The following is a 16,556-nucleotide window of genomic DNA, read 5'->3' as shown; positions in this document are numbered from 1 at the left end:
TTCGCCTTGTTCTACAAGACGGTTGTGAGTGGTTTCCTAGTGCTTCCTCCTGCCGGTTCCACCGGACTCTCCTCTCTCTATGGTTGTGTGGGACCGTCGCGGAAGTGTTGCCGCATGTTGACACACACACTCCCTCCTCGATGGGGTTCTGCATATGAAAGGTTCGTTTCCCGCGACGCGCGCGCGTAGTGCGGTAGAGTCGGCGAAACAGATAAGTAGGCTGATTCGAGTCGGCGTCGAAGAGATGAACAAGTAGATGGGGGAAGGTAGTGTGGAGAGGAGGAGGGAGGAGGCGAGGCGAGGGCCGCATGCCCCTTTCCTGTCAACACGCATCGGCTGTAGCTACCCTGATCTGTCTTCTCATCTCTTTCGATGCTCATCTGTGAATGTACCGTCTTTTTTTTTTGCGTGCGTGTGCGTGTGCTTTCAGTGTTTTATCGCCACTCATCTCTACAGTGGAAGAAGGGGCTATCACTTCCCAGCGTGGACCTTACACAACCGGAAAGCAGTGACACAGAAACGGCAACCCTAGTAGGAAGCGGAGGCACACGCATGGCGAATCACGCGCAATGCGAAAGGGTCTGCTCTCGTATACACGAGCAGTTTTGAGCCACTCCCCGATCGGCTTCTGCATGAGGACATACGTGAATGCATCTGCGCACACAGATGCAGCCATAATACGGTTGCTGCTCTTGCATTACCGCTAGGTGTACGGAGGATGCAGTGGGTTTGCAACACGCGAGCTTCATGCCGTAGCGTGCATCTTCATGGTGCCGCTCTTCGTCTTTGACCTACACTACTCTATGAACACAGCCACACGAGGTCACCCACAGCAACTAGTGCTTCCGTAGCGACGTTTCTCTCTTCGCACCTTTTATGGCTTGCACGGCTTCGCTTCACCATCTTTTCCGTCTCCGCGTCTCCTACTCGCCCCTCCGCCTTGTTGTTCCCTGTTTATGATCTTCTTGTCGATGCTCGAATGGAGCAGGTGCACCGACGAAACAAAAAAGAAAAGAGAGAGACCGCTCCTCCGCGCGTATCCGAGCGTGTGCTTGCATTCGTTCGGGTTCGTGCATGCACGCCGCTTTGGTCACCGCAGAGACAACCAAACGTAGAGAAGCGAACGGTCCGTCAGTTACACACACACACACACACACACACACACGATCTCTCACGCCCTCTTTTTGTTTTTCTGTTCACTCTCATTTGGAGAGGTCTTCGCAACACGTGGCGCGCCGCGGCAACAGCACACAAGTGGTACCCTCTCGGCAGGTGTGCGTGTGGGCGGTTTCTTTTTTTTTATATGGCGGTGCTACCCCCTCTTCTCTTGTCTTCTCTTTTTCCCTTTGCGCGTGCCGTGCCCATACACTGAGGCACCCGCAGGAGCTGGTGGAGGAAGATAGGCTTGCTGGCCACGACAGCGCTCCGTCACTCGACCGTCTGTCCCTCGTGAAACTGCCAGCCGTGGCGCGCGTGTGTGCGGTGGTCCGGTGGAGGAAGCGGGTAAAGGTGGTACCGCAGCCTTCTCTTTTGCTGAGTAGATAGCAGCTCAAGCGCAAAACTCTCTTTCCACGGGAGCGACTGTGCGTCGGTGTAGACGCCATTGAACAAGGCACACAGGGTCGAAACAACAGCACGTAGCCATGCACTTCTCTCAATACCCTCTCCGGCTGACGGACCTGGAGCGGCAGAAGCTGCAGCTCATCGTGGCGGCACTGAAAGTGAGTGAGTACACGGACGATGTTGATGACTTCATGCGCCCTTATGGGAAGGAGGGACGCATGGAGGCGGCTATGCGCGAGTTCATCGACATCGTTGTCGGACTTGCGATTGCCTCGGATGCCATTCCACGTTCCGTGAAGAATTCTTTTCTCGCAGGGGAGGTTAAGGTGGCCACGGTGGTGCCGCTGCTGGAAGACCTCTTTGAGATTATGCGTCGCCACAAGCGCCTGAACCCCTTCAGCCACCGCGGCGAGTTTGGCAAGCTAATGATGATGCTGCAGGATGTGCAGAAGCGGTCTATTCAGCGCGCACTTGAAATCCAAAGCACGCTCGTCATACCGGTGCGCACCGTGGAGGCGGCCCTCTCTAGTATCCACTGCGAGACCCTCGCTGACGACGAGGCCGTGCGCACTGATTATCTGAAAAGGACGGGGACTGAGAAGCAGGCTGGCATGCAGAGCCTCATCGAACGCTACAGCAAAGGCGATGGGCACAAGAAGGAGATCATCGAGCACTGCCTGCGCAGCATTGACGATGTGTATTCGTTCATTCAGTCCAACACGCGGCCGCTTCGTACCTTGCGGCGCTGGCTGAGCCGCGACTTTGAGCCTCTTCCTTCAGACAACGCCTACAGCATCTCCATTCGCCACGGCCGCAGCGGCGCCTGCTTCACGCACAGCCACGCGACGCACTGCCAGTACGTCACTGAGTCGCTGCTGCTGTGGGAAAACGTGCAAAAGAATATTTTGAATCTGTGGGAGGCCGCCGAGGACGACATGCTCGTGGAGGGGCAGGGTCAATACGTCGTGGCAAATACCGGGCAGGGGTTTCACCGCATGTGCTCGGCACCGAGGAGCTACGGGGTCATGTCTCGCCTCGTGCGCGACACGGAGCAGCGCATGGGCGGATGGGTTGGTATAAAGGTGATTCACCTGGGCGATCGCGACGTGCCGAACCCGCTGGTGTTCATCGATAAGTACACCGTCATCCCTCGGTTGGTAAAACCGGTTGTGCAGACGCTGCATGCGCTGCGCTACGTCTTCCACGAGGAGGACGAGGAAGAGGAAGGGCAGCCGCAGGTGGTGCACGAGTACGACAACTACCCCGGCCTGCGAAACCTGCTGCGCTCCAAGTATCATAGCTACGGCGAGTTGATGATGATGATCCTGAGCGACTTCTTCAAGCATGCCTTCGACGGCTCTGGCGACGACGGCGGCAGCTGCATCGACGGAAGGCTTACATCCGCGTGGAATTGGTGCCATCAACTGCACAAGAAGAAGTACTACGACGCATTCGTCTTGACAGGCTTTGCGGGGTTCGATTGAACCCCCTTACCCCTCGTTTTGCGTGATGGGCGTGTGCTGCAACGCCGACGACCAAGTCACAGTAGCTGTCCCCGTGTGTGCGCTTTCTGAAACGTTCGCGTGCATCTCGCTCGCTGTTCTCACTTGCTCCTTGTCTCCAGTTCCTACCTCCCACTGATGAACTCGAGGTTGTGCGCTCTCTGTCGGGCTTGTTGCATGCTCTTATCTCTTTCCATCTGGCGCGTGTGTCTGGGCTTGTGCGCTTGTGCTTTTTTCTCTCCGTACAATGGGCCCCCGTCCCCGCCTCTTCCGTTTCGCTGTTGCCTCCATCGACTGGCACGCTGAACGAAAGGGGAAGCAGTACTCCATAGCGACCAGCAACAGCAGTAACAAAAGCGAAAAAGAAGCGATGCACACTGTAGTGAGCGCACACTACATAATTGACAGCAAGCACGTAAGGCTGAGTTGATGAGTTGCGGAGAAGGCAGCACAGCGTACTGAGACGGGGCCATAAACTAGCGCGAAGAGCAACGAAAATGGGCACCGCCGCTTCATGCATGCCAAGCTGTGAGATTAGTGAGTGCTTGCCAGTGCTGTATGCGCACGTACCCCCTGTGGTGCCCATCTCCACAGCCTTACTATGCCCCTACCCCCTTCCGCGCACACACACACACACAAACCCCCTACTGTGGGTCAATCTCTCCGCCTTGTACACGTACACACGCACGGTGCTAGCATTTTCCACTTGAGGCGCCGCTCGCGCAGCTTTGAGAACAGCCAAGAGAAAGAGAGCGTCAGCGGTATAGGCAGGATGATTGACACACTGTCGATTGTGAGTGACAGCGGCGTGGTGCTGTGGCAGTGTACAACCCACGAGACAGGGCGGCGTGCCATGGTGAACAAGCTGATCCAGGAAGTACTGCTAGAGGATCGTGCAGGTCTCGCGCAATACAGCGTGGATAACTACCAGCTGCGGTGGGTCTTGGAGAACGACGCCAGGTTCTTCGTCGTGGCGGTCTATCCTAAGTTCTTCAAGCCGCACTACATGCACGTTTTTCTGCGCGACATCGCAACTACCTTTGCTAAGAAATACGGTAAGCAAACAGCCCAGCAGGACTTCTTCTCCAGCATTCAAGGGAGCAGCAATCAGGTGCCGGCCGAAAACTTGATGGAGTTTAGTGCGGAATACGCCGCACTGCTCGCGAAGTTCAATGCCAGCGAGGAGGCGGCCTCGCGGCATGGCGTAGAAGGCGAGGATAGAGATGAGGCTGCGTGCAGCGGTAGCAGTGGTGCAGCGGGAGAGGCAAGCGACAGCGGCTCCGCGCAGGAGGACAGCGCGGGCGTTGGCGTTTACGGGGACAACCCCCAGCAGCCCGCCGCACAGAATGCGGGCAAGGTTATCGTGACGAAGGATGGTCGCCGTCTCACTATTGGTGGCGGTCCTGGCAAGGGTAATGCAAGTGGTGCATCGGAGGCGGCGGCATCCAGCGGCGCGGTCAAGAAGCGTGGCAAAAAGCCGACCAGGTGGGACAACCCCGGGGCTGTTCACGACCCGATGGTGGAGAAGCAGTTACACGAGAAAAAGGCCACCGAGGAGGAGCTGCAGGCGCAGGCTAGCATACAGCGCGAGACGTACATCAAGCGCCTGCCTAACGGTGGCATTGCCCCGGTGAAGGAGCGGGAGTGGGAGGGGCAGTCGCGTGGTCGCTTGGCGACGTGGCTGCGCTCCTATGTCGGCACCCGCGAGGTAGACGCAGAGGACTTGAAGAAAATCATCCCTGACTTGCGCGAGAAGCTCATCGCGAAGAACGTTGCCGTGGAGGTTGCCGAGCACGTGTGCAAGTCTGTCGAGGCCTCCCTCGCTGGCAAGCGGCTCGGCACGTTTGACTCGCTCTACAAGACCGTCGAGGACGCCATGATGGCCTCGCTGCGCCGCATTCTGCAGCCGAAGTGCGAGGTGAACCTCTTGCGCGACGTAGCTGCTGCCAAGGCCGCCGGGAAACCCTACTCCATTGTACTCTGCGGGGTGAATGGGGTGGGTAAGTCTACGTCCCTCGCGAAGATAACGTATTGGCTGCAACAGAACGGTAATTCGGTCCTCTTGGCCGCCGGCGACACCTTCCGACATGGCGCGGTGGAACAGCTGGGGGTGCACGGACGGTGCTTGGGGGCCCCCGTCTTTCAGCTAGGCTACGGAACCGATCCTTCCGCTGTCGCTGCGGCAGCCATGGCGCAGGCAAGCAAGCAGCACATCGATGTGGTAATGATCGACACGGCTGGCAGGATGCAGGATCACGAGTCTCGCATGCGAGCCTTGGCGAAGCTCATCCATGACAATCAACCCGATCTCGTCCTCTTTGTTGGTGAGGCCCTAGTGGGCAACAATGGCATCGATCAGCTGCGCAAGTTCAACCAGTGTCTCGTGGACTTCGCGCCTGTCGGTTCTCGGTCGCGCGGTATCGATGGCATTGTGCTGACCAAGTTCGACACGATCGACGACAAGGTCGGCGCAGCGCTCTCCATGGTGTACGAGCTCGGTCAGCCCATCGTGTTCGTGGGCGTTGGGCAGACTTACCAGGACTTGAAGGTGATCGAGCCGGAGGTGGTGGTGAGCGCGCTGATGAAGTGAGTGGCGCAGCTTTGACTGAACGAACGCACTCCTCAGGGATCGATCCGCGTGATGCGAGCACGGGAAGCTGCAGCAGCGCTGCCGCTCTCTGCACTCCTATTATTGCACTCTCACATTTGTGACTGTACTAGGGATGGAACACCTCTGCCTCCATCTCCTCGTGATCTGCTGTGGCGGAGGTCGGAGTTGGGGGAATGCGCTGACGTGCACGCTGATATGAACAGATACGCGGCCGCACGTATGTGTGCTTGTATTAAGCGCTACCGGCTTGTCCAGTGCGGCCGCTCTTTTTTTTTTTCGCCCCCTTCCCCCCCCCCTAGCTGCTGCGCTGCACTCCTTGCGCACCTGTGCCAGCCGCTGTGAACACACATTTCTTTGCTTTTTTTACTGTTGTGCGGCTGTGCGCACACCGCGCACGCCGAGAGCGTGCCGCTACACCTCTCAATCGCGTTTGCACGAGGATTGGGCAAAGCGAAGCGCAAATACCCGCGCTCATATGAAAGGGGGCGACCATGCCGGGCCGAAGGCAACGTAGGATTGCGTGCGAAGTCGTGTGCGTGCACATGAATGGGACTGGAACTCTCGCAGCTGACCTCCTCCCTTCATGTAGGCTCCTGTGCAGGCAAGAAATGCCCGGTGAGGTGCTGCTGCACCGCTCACCCTCCGCGCACAATAGCCTCCATCATCGTTTGCAAGCACGCAACTCAGCGGACGACCAGGACGGAGAAGCAAGCTGATGACTTGAGAACCACGGCGGCTGAAACGCAAGGCGGAGTCGCGGAAGGCCAGCTGCGATTGCCGCAACGCGGTCTGGGCGGTGACAAACCTCCCTCAACACTTTTTTCCCCTTCAGTGCTGGCCGAAGGATGGGCGGTTTCGAGTGCAGCTATGGAGGAAGGGCTACTGCTTTGATTCTAGATCGGTGCTGGGCCGTGTCCCACTACATTCCTCCTCACCCCCACGCACCGCCATCTTTTACGGAACTGACAGCAATAGGCTATGCAGCTGACGTCGGGGAGTGCACAGGCCACCGCTCAGGTTGTTTCCTTGAGCCTCCTTGCTCACTCCGACGCTGGAAAGACCGCCGACGACGGTCAACGCATACACACACAGATGAACCTAATCGAAACGCAGAGCTGATGCATCAACATGGATAAGTACGAGTATAGGGGGGGGGGCGGACGAGGTCTAGCCATCGCCCATACGTTTGCTTAGCGGATACATGTTACCCGCGAGCGTAGCGAAGACGCCGCGCGGTTTGTCCACCCTAATTATGGCGGAATGGTGATGAGCGCCTGCGACCAGCACGGCGCGCCAGCAATACACGTCACGCTGTTTGCATCCCTGCACCTCTCCACACCCGGTCGCACAATATTTGGTGAGCTGGATACCCCTCTCTTGACGACTTCTCTACTTGGGTTTGCGAGGAGTTTTCCTCCTCTCCCCGCAGGGCTTACGTCTGCTGGCGACCTTCATTCTCATCGTTTCATCATCTCGTAAGAGGTGCGCGCGAACAGAGAGGCTTTGCACGGGGGTTTTAAGAACAGCTTGCCTTTCTGTGGCTGGCAAGCCGATCGGCAGCGATCCGATGATGTGACGGACAGAGATGAGGACAAGTCTGAGAGCCTCCTCTCTGATGGGGGCGGCGTGGCGTGGTGGAGGTGCTTGCCCCGCTGGCCCTTGGCTTTGGCTTTCCTTTTGCTTGTGCGCCACCCCATTGCCTGCAACTTTCCTCCCCCTGTTTTCTCGACGTTTCCCCCGCTCCCCACCCATGCGTCTCTCTCTCTCCGGTTATCCTCTCAAGATCATCTCTCCGCTAAGCAGTGCCTTGTGCTGCATCGGCGATCAAGTCGCTGGTTTTTGCTCCTTCACGCAGCCCGAAAATTTGGGAATACGAGAAGAAACGGAGCACCCTCCACGCGCGCTGTCTCACAAGTGCATTCTCGGGCACTACGCACTCAGCGACGTGCAGCCAACATTAGCCTCGATGCTCTCCTTTGAGCACGCACGGGTTCCTGATTGCTACATCGCGTGTGAGCTTTCCTCGACCCCTCCTCCCCTCCCCCCGTAAGAGCGCATTATGGACAACGCCTTCTCATGCTCGTCGCAGGATCTGTGCGCACTGCAGGTGGAAGCGTGCAGACACTGCACATCGCTCTTTCGCTCCCCAGGAGGTACTTGCAAGCGCGCCTGTAGCGACGTGCGCGCAGCCTCACTGCGGCAGAAAAGAACGCCCCGCAAAGCTGTTCAGACACTCACCTTCAATGAAGCAGCGGTATACCGGCGCAACAGCCGCGGCATCACCAGTAGTGCCCCCGCGGCGGGAACTTCACTGAAGTCGCCCTGCGTCGCCCACGCGGCACACGGGTGCGGGGGTGGACTCTGCGCCACCTACCACATAGGTCCGCACTGCTTCCCTACGCGCCGCTACCGGGCAGCTCTGTCGGGGCAGAGACACTGCACCAAGGTGCGTGGTGGCGGATTCGTCTGTGGCAACAGAGATTATCGCAGCACGGATGAGAGTGCGGGTGCGCCGACTAGCTCCGCACCATTGACGCCGCCCGACAGCGACCTGTGGCTTCTATGGTCCCTTGTGCCCTCCCATCTGCTTGTTGAACTCATACAGACTCCGCAAGATGCGGAGGTGCTTCTCGCGAGGTTGAAGGAAGAGCAGTACCTACTTCAGAATAGCGACACTGCCGAGGCCCCACGCTACTCAACGAGTGAGCAGCAAAGGCCCTGAGGCGTGCGTTCATTGCACAGACATTACGTGCCCACATCTGTGTCTCTGTGCGCGCATGTCTTTTCGCTTATCCTTTGGCTTCAATGTACTTCCACCGCATCGCTTGCAGCGCGTGTCATCCCTCTTTCCCTCTCTGCTGTGTATCTCACGCGAACTCACAAGCATAATGCTCTGCGGCAGGTCTCGTTGCACAAAAGACGGCAACTTCCCCCACCCCCTCCCCCTCTCTCTTGAGCTGTTGAGAGGCAGACGAGGGAGGCGTGTAGCGTGCTGCGATGACTTGTCTGTGCAGGCCATGGAAGAGAAAGGTGATAGAGCGAGCGAGGAGAGCAAGCCGGAGAGTCATGCCGGCAGCATGTAGCTGTTCGAGACATGTCTTATGCGTACGCATCCCATTCCTTCATCTCTCTTTTCTCCCTTTCGCACGTCACTCCTTCCCCGCAGCAGCTGTGAGGGGCCCGAAAGCCGCACCTTTCCTTCCACCGCTGCCCCGTGAAAGAAGCCTACTGTCCCCGCGCTTGTTGCACCCCCACCCCAGGTAACACTGCTCCATGCACGAGCTCGGCTTCTATCAACTGTACCCACCCCTTCTCGAATTCCCTTCGCTGTCCCCACCCCCTACCTCTCCGAATCTCCCCCGGCGTCGTAAAGCGCTTGCTCGCCGTGAAAATCTTTCATGCGTGGGTGTCGGCTCTGCGGCGCTGGACGCATCGTCACGCGTATGCCTTTATCATCAAAGGTTTCCGCGCAAGGCCCACTAGCAGCCTCTCTCTTCCCTTCTCCTTCTTTCTCCACTGCTGACATTACACGTTGCACCAGTGTCATCATCCGCGTGGCCTAGGCGTCTGTTTCTGCCCCCCTATAGTTTACCTGTTGATTACCGCCGCGACTTGTGTAGTTCGAACCCCCCCAGCCCCATGCGATCATTTCTTGTGGCCCGCGCCCTCGGCGCGGCATCGAAGAGGCGCTACCCTCTCTTCCCCGCCGCGCTGCGCTGCCAGTCCACGGCCTCCTCTCCGCTTTCCTGTGCTTCTACTGCTGCAAAGACATCGGCTGCTGCCACCACAGTACCGCAGACAGAAACACCACAAGGCATCCGCCTTTCCCGCGAGATGGGCCTCAGTGAAGGTTTCGAGGGCATCGGCGTCTATGCGGGCTCCATCTCTGCCTTTATGAAGCCGGCCCACGAAAAAGCAGATGCCACTTTCGGCACCGACGGCGACGGTGTGCTACCATGCGAGCAGCCCGGCAGCCAGGCCGCTATCCAGGCTGCTCAAGCGGAGTGCATGGCTTCGGTGGCCATGACCGGCAAGCTCCCCTCTCCCTCGCGCGCTGGTGCCGAAGCGCATCGCCAGGCTCATGGGCAGGCTTCCCATACCTCATCCTTGCCACGCCGCGCCCCACCAGCAGCGCTGAATGTGACGCCGCGCAAGCCCCCGATGAGTCTCGCGGCGGACCCTAAGTCGTTGAGCTCTCCACCCTCTGCATCTGCTGCGAGGCCGACGGCGGCATCAGCAGCGGCGATCGGGGTAACGGCACGACCGGCCACTTCTCTCTCGTCCTCCCCACGCCCGCAGAGTGACAACGCGAAGGGTGCCAGCCGCGTCACGGCGGATGGTTCCCGCGTTATGCGCAACAAGGAGGCTACAGACTACTACCGCGCCCTCCCACAGAACGAGCTAAGCAAGGAGGATATGTGGCGCCGCATCAACGAGGCGAGCGCCGATCGCGCCGAGGCCACCGGTACCGCTATCGGTTCCGCTGAGGTGGATTACATAAAACTGGAAGATGAGCTGCGTGACTTCGACCTCTTTCACTACCGCATTGGCGAAATGGCCTACCCTGACCAAGCGATGCGGCGCGACTACTACGCCTTGTGGAACTTGGCGATGTCGCTGAATAAGGCTCGGTGGTCTATGCTCGAGGTGCACTCGCAACGCGGAATGAAGACGACCGGCGCTGGTATGAAGCTGATCTTCTGGAAAGAGTCCGTCGGCGCAATCATGGAAAAGCGGAAGATGTGCACGGGGCAGTTCACCGACTCCCACCCCGTCTTGCGCCCCTTCGCTGCCGCGGTGGAGCGCAACCCGCATATGACGAAGGCTTTTGTGCGCGGCTTCACTGATGCCCGCCTGCGCGTCATTCAGCAACCCGGAAACGTGCAGCAGCTCTTCGACCACTTCGACAAGTTCTACGGCTACTTCTTCAACTCCTTGCTGGAGGTGACGCACATAAAAGACGAGGCGACGGAGCACCTCATGACCCACGTTGGCCGTGCAACCGGGCTGACAAACCACTGCGTGATGTTCTGGAAGAAGTACGCGCGCCTCGGCTTCACGATGCTGCCGGCCGACCTCTGCGCCGACAATCACGTGAACCTCGGACTGCTCAAGAACATTCCTTTGGCGTCTCGTGATCGCGCCGTGCGCAAGGTCCTTTTCGACGTCATGTGCATTGTCAAGGACGAGATGCTGCACGCGCAAAAATGCGCTAAAGACGTTCCACCCAAGACGTGGCCGATAGTCATGGAGTGCCTCTATGCAAACTACTATCTCGGCTTCCTGCAGCGGCGCGACTTCAACGTGAGTGCCATGTTTGCGGACCACAACATCGAGAACGCCGGCTTCACGTGGTATCGCCTGAAGAAGCGATGGGAGTGGGAGCGGTACCAGAGCATCGAGCGTCTCGTCGATGAGGCGGCACCGCTGCCGTACATCAATACTTCCTTCGCGCACCGCGGCTCGCACTACAAGATGGCGAGCGGTGTCGGCTCAGGCGCTCCCCAGGCACAGCGGAAGAGGAGCTGAGGCAGGGCATGTGCATGCAGAGCGGTATATAGATAGTCTCCGCAGTGCTGTTCGCGCGTGTAATGCGCATCAGGGAAGGGAAGCTGGTGCTGATGGGCAGGCGACTAAAGTGATGTGACAGATCCCTCCATCCTCCTCGCCCATCTCACCTTGAAGGGGATACGCTTTCGATGATCTTGATGAGTCGGTAACTGGGGAGAGGAGGGGTGTACGTCGACGAAGCGTGATGATCACAAGCATGCCACCATCCTTTTTCGTTCTCCCCCTTGCTCCTGCGAGCGTGACTGTGTATTGTCAGGCAGCCTTGAAATACAAGAAAAGGAACGACACGGAAAAGAAAGCAGAGCCCACTATCGAAAAGGAGCCCAAGCAACAGCGGCCTGGCTGCGCATGTTTTGTCTGGCGACTTACACATCTCTCTTTCTCCTCACAAGCGGCACGCTCCCTTTCCAGTGTTGCGCTGCTGCATGTCCTTCTCCTTCCGCCGTTCCTCGGTGTTTTTCAGGCTGTGGGAGCCGTTCGTGCAGATGTGTTCGTGTGCGGGTGCTCCACAGCGCGCACACCCTTGCGTTCTCTCACTGGGACTCACACAGATATCGAATGAAAAGCACGGCGCAAGTCGAAGCCTCCTGCGCCCTCTCTACCATCTCTTACTGCCACACCCCTCTGCACTGCTCCTCGTCTTTGTTCCGTGGTGGCAACCGGATGCATCTCACTCGCTCACAGGCGCGCGCACTTTGTGCAGGCGCTGACGTTCGGGCCGACTTCTCGCCCCTCTGCGCCTCTGATATGCACAAATCGTCAACCTCGTAGACTGTGCGGTCACTGAAGAACGCACCCTACCCGTGATCGCATCACGAGGAACGGCAAAGCAGTCCAGCACCATCAGGCTCGACACCGTGGTCGCCTACCCTGGCCCGCGTCCCGTTTTTCTTTGTGTGCATGTGGGTGGGAAGTAGTCAAGGTACGACTCAGCCATGCAGTTGCAGTCTCGTGCGCCAGAGCACTTCTCAGCGCCCTTCTTTGCTTCCCCATCCTCCTCCGTTGCCTGCGAGTCAGGCTGCTCCTTGGACGCACTAGAGCGCCTTGTGCATTTCACCGGTGCTGGGGCAGACGCATGCCTCTACGCGGTGCATCCAGCGCAAGCCGAGGGAGCCGATTCGGCGGTGCTGACCCCCACCGCTGAAGGGCTACGCTACTGGCTGAACCCATCCGTGCGAGCGCGTCCGACCACCGCCACGTGCGAGATTACGAACCTGGGGCCACCCTTCTTTGCCTCCACGTCGACGTCCGTGCTGCGCATCTCTGCCACCCCGCTCTTCGTTGATGGCCGCTGTTTTCCCACTCGCTGCGTGGTAAGTCTGGCGACCAGCGCGCAACGGCTCGACGGGGTTTCGCTGCGGCCTGTAGTGGTGACAGAGTGGAATTTGACTGCGAGTGGGGCCGCTGGCGTGTGCACGACAACGGTTCCCCTGCGCACACTCTATCACCTCGCCGTGCTAATCAGCTCCTTTGTGCCGGCGACAGGCGTAGAAGAGGTGCGCCTTTACCTCCACCTGCGCTTCATGGGGTGCTCCGATGGCTCTGACACGCACCGGATCGCGGCGGTGCGGCTGCGTTATGAGCAGCTGGGCACCGCCGCCGAGGTACTCCCGCAACTCCTGCAACGGCGGCAGCGTGCTGCAGCGCGCGTGATGCTCCCGCCATCGCCGTATGACGTCAAAGACCACAGCGAGGGTCGTGTCACCAGAGCGGGTGCACCTCTTGAGGAGGTGGAGGTGGGCGTCACCGCAGGCAGCAGCACTGCCACTAGCAGTGGAGGGAAAGACATGGGCGACGACGTCGGGAAGGGTCGCCTTGCCGGTGCAAAGGAGCGGCGCACGCCCACGAGCCCGCCCCCCTCGACGAGAATGAGGTCTGACGGAGGTGAGGACGCCGCGGGGGAGGCGCAGCAACAGCTGCTGCGCTCTCCGCCCCAGCGATCAGCGACGAGGCCGCGCGCCGAGAGGTCGCTGAGTGCAGACCGAAGCAGCTCTTCCTGGATAGAGGCTGCTGGACCCACCGAGGGTCGGGATGGCCCGAAACTCGTTTGTGTCGATCGCGTGCTACGCATACCACCCCCTCCACCAAAGTCGGCCGCTGCCGCGGGCTCAGCGCCTTCGCTGTTAAGTGGTCCGTGGCCGCCACGCAAAGTGCGCACCATCGTCCTGGCACCCTCCATCTCTCCCAGTCTCTGCTCATCTTCCGCTGGCACCTCGCCCCGAGGCTCTCCTTTGCCTCTGCCTTCCCCGCCTCCCACCACGAATGCCGACTCTAGCGCTAAGGCGCACTCGAACACTTCACTCGCCGGCACCGCGTGCTGCCGCGAAGCTGAGAGCTGCGACAGGGAGGGTTTTGATGATGCCGTGGACGCGCTGATGCCCCTAACTCAGCAGAACGTCCAGGGACGCTTTCTCGAGTGTACGAAGTCTGACGAGCGTACCTCTTATCCCGTCTCAGCTGCGGGAACCTCTTCACAGAGGTGCCGTTGCCACGAGTCGTCCTCCGTGCCGCGACATATCCCGTCGGCGGAGGCACGGGAAGTGCCGCAGACAGTGGCGGAAAACCGCCCTGATCCTCATCCTCACCCGTTCGCGCCGCAGCAGCTATACGCCCACTCAGACCCTGCCGTGCTGTGGGCCGCCACCTCGCTTCTGGGTACTCTGCCATGGACCCTGGCTAGTCAGCATCAAAGCCGCACCAGCACCCCAGCCGCTTCAGTGGCTAGTAGTCGTGCGCCGTCGTGCGACGGCAGCGCTCAAGCAATGCCGACTGACTCGGCGAAAGGGGCGCCATGTTGGCAGATGCGGCAGCCAGCCCCTTCCAAGTCGTTTCTCGACCCTGGCTCATGTGCGCACCGCAGGGATACACAACAGCCGCAGCAGAAATCATGGAAGAGAACGCCCCTCGGCGCCTTAGACCGAAATACGAACTCCCATCGCCCTGAACGGACGACAGTGGCGGCAAAGGCGGATTCGGCTGCCATGACGCAAACCTACAGCACAGAGTCCACGACCGCATTCCCCCGACATTGGCGGCGCGACGAGAGCGCTCATGTATCACCACAGCTACATCCGCCTCATCCTTTCGCCACCGCGTCGCTGTCCCCCTCACACCCAGAACCGTTCAGTCGACCCTCTATCCCTCCGCCAGCCACAACGTACGCACCGCTGCAGCGTCCCACCTCTGCTTTTGTGCCCCGGCTGCTTCTGCGTTCTAGGCAACGCAGCAATGAGACCCGTGCTGCCTCCTTCACGCAGCGGGGAGGAGGTGCGATCACCACCAACAGTAGCAGGAGCATCGGCAGCAGTGCTGCGACCACAGGCACAGCAGCGTCCGCGCCACCGCCGTCTCAAAATAGGGGTCTCTGGTCAAAGGCTGCTGCCCCTGGCGGCGCCTCATCATCCCTCGATGCCAGACCGCGCCGCAGTGCTACCGCCGATGTGCATGAGCGACGACGGCTGAGCACGGCCGCGTTTCCGATGTCTTCCTCCGCCGTGCTTTCAGTGATGCCGTCCTCGTGGCTACGAGGCAATGCGACTGTCGCACCGGAGGCCCCTACTGAATCTGCGGCTGAAGTAAAATCGCAGAGCTCTACGGCTTCCCAGCGAAGCTTTCGGTCATCCACTGCGCCCCCGTCGAGTCGCCGCCCCCAGTACGTCTCTTCGCCCGCCGGCGCGGCCGACATGAAGTGCATGGAGGACACTGTCTCGGTCGCATCTGGGAGCAGCGCCCCGCTGCCGCCGTCGCCACTGCCGCCGCCGGAGAGCTGCGCACTTTTCCATAGCCCAGCGCCCACACACTCATCGCTGTCGTCCTCGCCCTCTTCGTCGAGCTCTCGCTCCCGCGCTGCGCCTGCGCTGCCTCTGCAAGAGGCGCACGACGGCAGCCGCAATCGTAACCGCCCGCGGCATCGCAGTGTCGCACAGTCCGGCGGCGGACACGGTAGCAACAACCCCTCGACTTTTAGGCAGTGTGTGGTACAGACGTTTGCAGTGTGGAAGCACCATGCGTCGCGCCGAGGTGTTGGGCGCCGCTGGCTGCGCATTGAGCGGCTGCCTCCGTCGCCCTCCACATCGGCGGCAGTTCGCTTCCGCATTACGCTGGACAAGGTGCGCCCACCCATCTTGGCGCGGGCCTCGATGCTGCTAGGACGCAGTAGCAGCAGCAGCGGGAACAACAGCGTCCATGCAGCTAACCCGTCGTGTGAGGTGTGCATACGGCGGACGGACAAGGTGGAGGTGTGGTGCGGTCTTCGCGCTTACCACAGCGGAGTGATTCACCACAGCAAGGTTCACCGGGCAGAGTGTTGTTTGGTCATCCGGTGCAATGCTCAGCTGGTGATGGCGGCGGAGTTGGAGTCGACAGAGGCGGTCGACACAGTTCGACGTCTTCTTTCCGATCGCCAACTCACATCTCAAGCAAACAGGTAGCGTGCTGTTGCCGCGGGCACGGAGGCAAGCGTAGAGAGCGCGAGGGAGCGTGCAAGGGAAGTAAGCTTGCCAGCGAAGGTGTAGCGCGCTTCAGGCTCCCGCCCTTTTACGGTTGCGTCTTTCTTTTTGGCTCACCTTTTTTTTTCCTGCCTGTCTGTCTATGTGTGTGCGCGCGCGTGCACGCTCCTTTCGCTAGATTAGATGACGCGCATGTGCGCGTACGTGTGCGTGCACCCATGTGTGTGTATGCCTCAGCGGTGAAGGTAGGCGAGGGCCAGCGCACACCGTAGATTCTCTCTCCTAATGCGTGTGCCGCTATGGCGATGTTCTCTTCTCTTGTTTTCTTTTCGTGGATGGGGAGCAGGGTGCGTATCACAGCTAGAGACGTGGTGAAGCGCGTGAGATGCTTTCGCTTGCGTCCTTCTTTGATTTTTTTTTGTGCGGGTGCTGACAGAGGGCGGACGAGTGAAGGAGCAGGCACCAGTGCAAAGCATGACGCACGTCTGTTTCCACCTCTCGTTCCACCTTGGCTGGGCCTCACCACCTCTCCTTGGCTTTGCACCACGCCTCTCTCTCCCTCTCCATCTCTCGTTCCGCGGACGGTGGGCTTTCTTCGCAGGCAAGCTTGACGCGAAACGTCGTTGTGATGTTTGGTGAATGTGGGTTTTTGTCGTCTTCGTCGTGAAGCTGTATGCAGCCGTCGTCACCGCCATTGCCGCCTTCTCTTCCAAACGGCACTTCTGCCCCCTCTTTGTTGCCTTGCGCATAGAAACGCCTTACTTCACACTCCTCTCCCCTCTTCTCTCTCTCTCGTGTCGACAAACGCGGAGTGTGTTCCTCGTGTGTGTGTGCGCCCGGGCTCGCACACACGACATTCTG

The 16,556-nt window shown here is 59.6% G+C and overlaps 4 protein-coding genes across 4 annotated transcripts; all 4 read left to right on the top strand.

Moving 5' to 3' along the window:
• Positions 1-1,643: 1,643 nt before the first annotated feature.
• Positions 1,644-3,047, top strand: LINJ_36_3740 (conserved hypothetical protein; the record flags this gene model as incomplete). Its single annotated transcript, XM_001469622.1, has 1 exon — positions 1,644-3,047. One exon carries the CDS (start codon positions 1,644-1,646, stop codon positions 3,045-3,047), a length of 1,404 nt encoding a protein of 467 aa, XP_001469659.1.
• Positions 3,048-3,837: 790 nt separating this feature from the next.
• On the top strand, positions 3,838-5,655 carry LINJ_36_3730 (putative signal recognition particle receptor like protein; the record flags this gene model as incomplete). The annotated part of the gene is made up of 1 exon (XM_001469623.1): positions 3,838-5,655. One exon carries the CDS (start codon positions 3,838-3,840, stop codon positions 5,653-5,655), a length of 1,818 nt encoding a protein of 605 aa, XP_001469660.1.
• A 4,371-nt stretch (positions 5,656-10,026) lies between these two features.
• LINJ_36_3720 (conserved hypothetical protein) lies at positions 10,027-11,205 on the top strand (the record flags this gene model as incomplete). The annotated part of the gene is made up of 1 exon (XM_001469624.1): positions 10,027-11,205. One exon carries the CDS (start codon positions 10,027-10,029, stop codon positions 11,203-11,205), a length of 1,179 nt encoding a protein of 392 aa, XP_001469661.1.
• Positions 11,206-12,182: 977 nt separating this feature from the next.
• On the top strand, positions 12,183-15,677 carry LINJ_36_3710 (conserved hypothetical protein; the record flags this gene model as incomplete). The annotated part of the gene is made up of 1 exon (XM_001469625.1): positions 12,183-15,677. One exon carries the CDS (start codon positions 12,183-12,185, stop codon positions 15,675-15,677), a length of 3,495 nt encoding a protein of 1,164 aa, XP_001469662.1.
• Between the last annotated feature and the right edge of the window lie 879 nt (positions 15,678-16,556).

This window comes from Leishmania infantum, chromosome 36, assembly GCF_000002875.2.
Source record: "Leishmania infantum JPCM5 genome chromosome 36".
In the NCBI taxonomy this organism is placed as follows: domain Eukaryota; phylum Euglenozoa; class Kinetoplastea; order Trypanosomatida; family Trypanosomatidae; genus Leishmania; species Leishmania infantum.
This window is presented reverse-complemented; position numbering and strand designations above follow the sequence as displayed.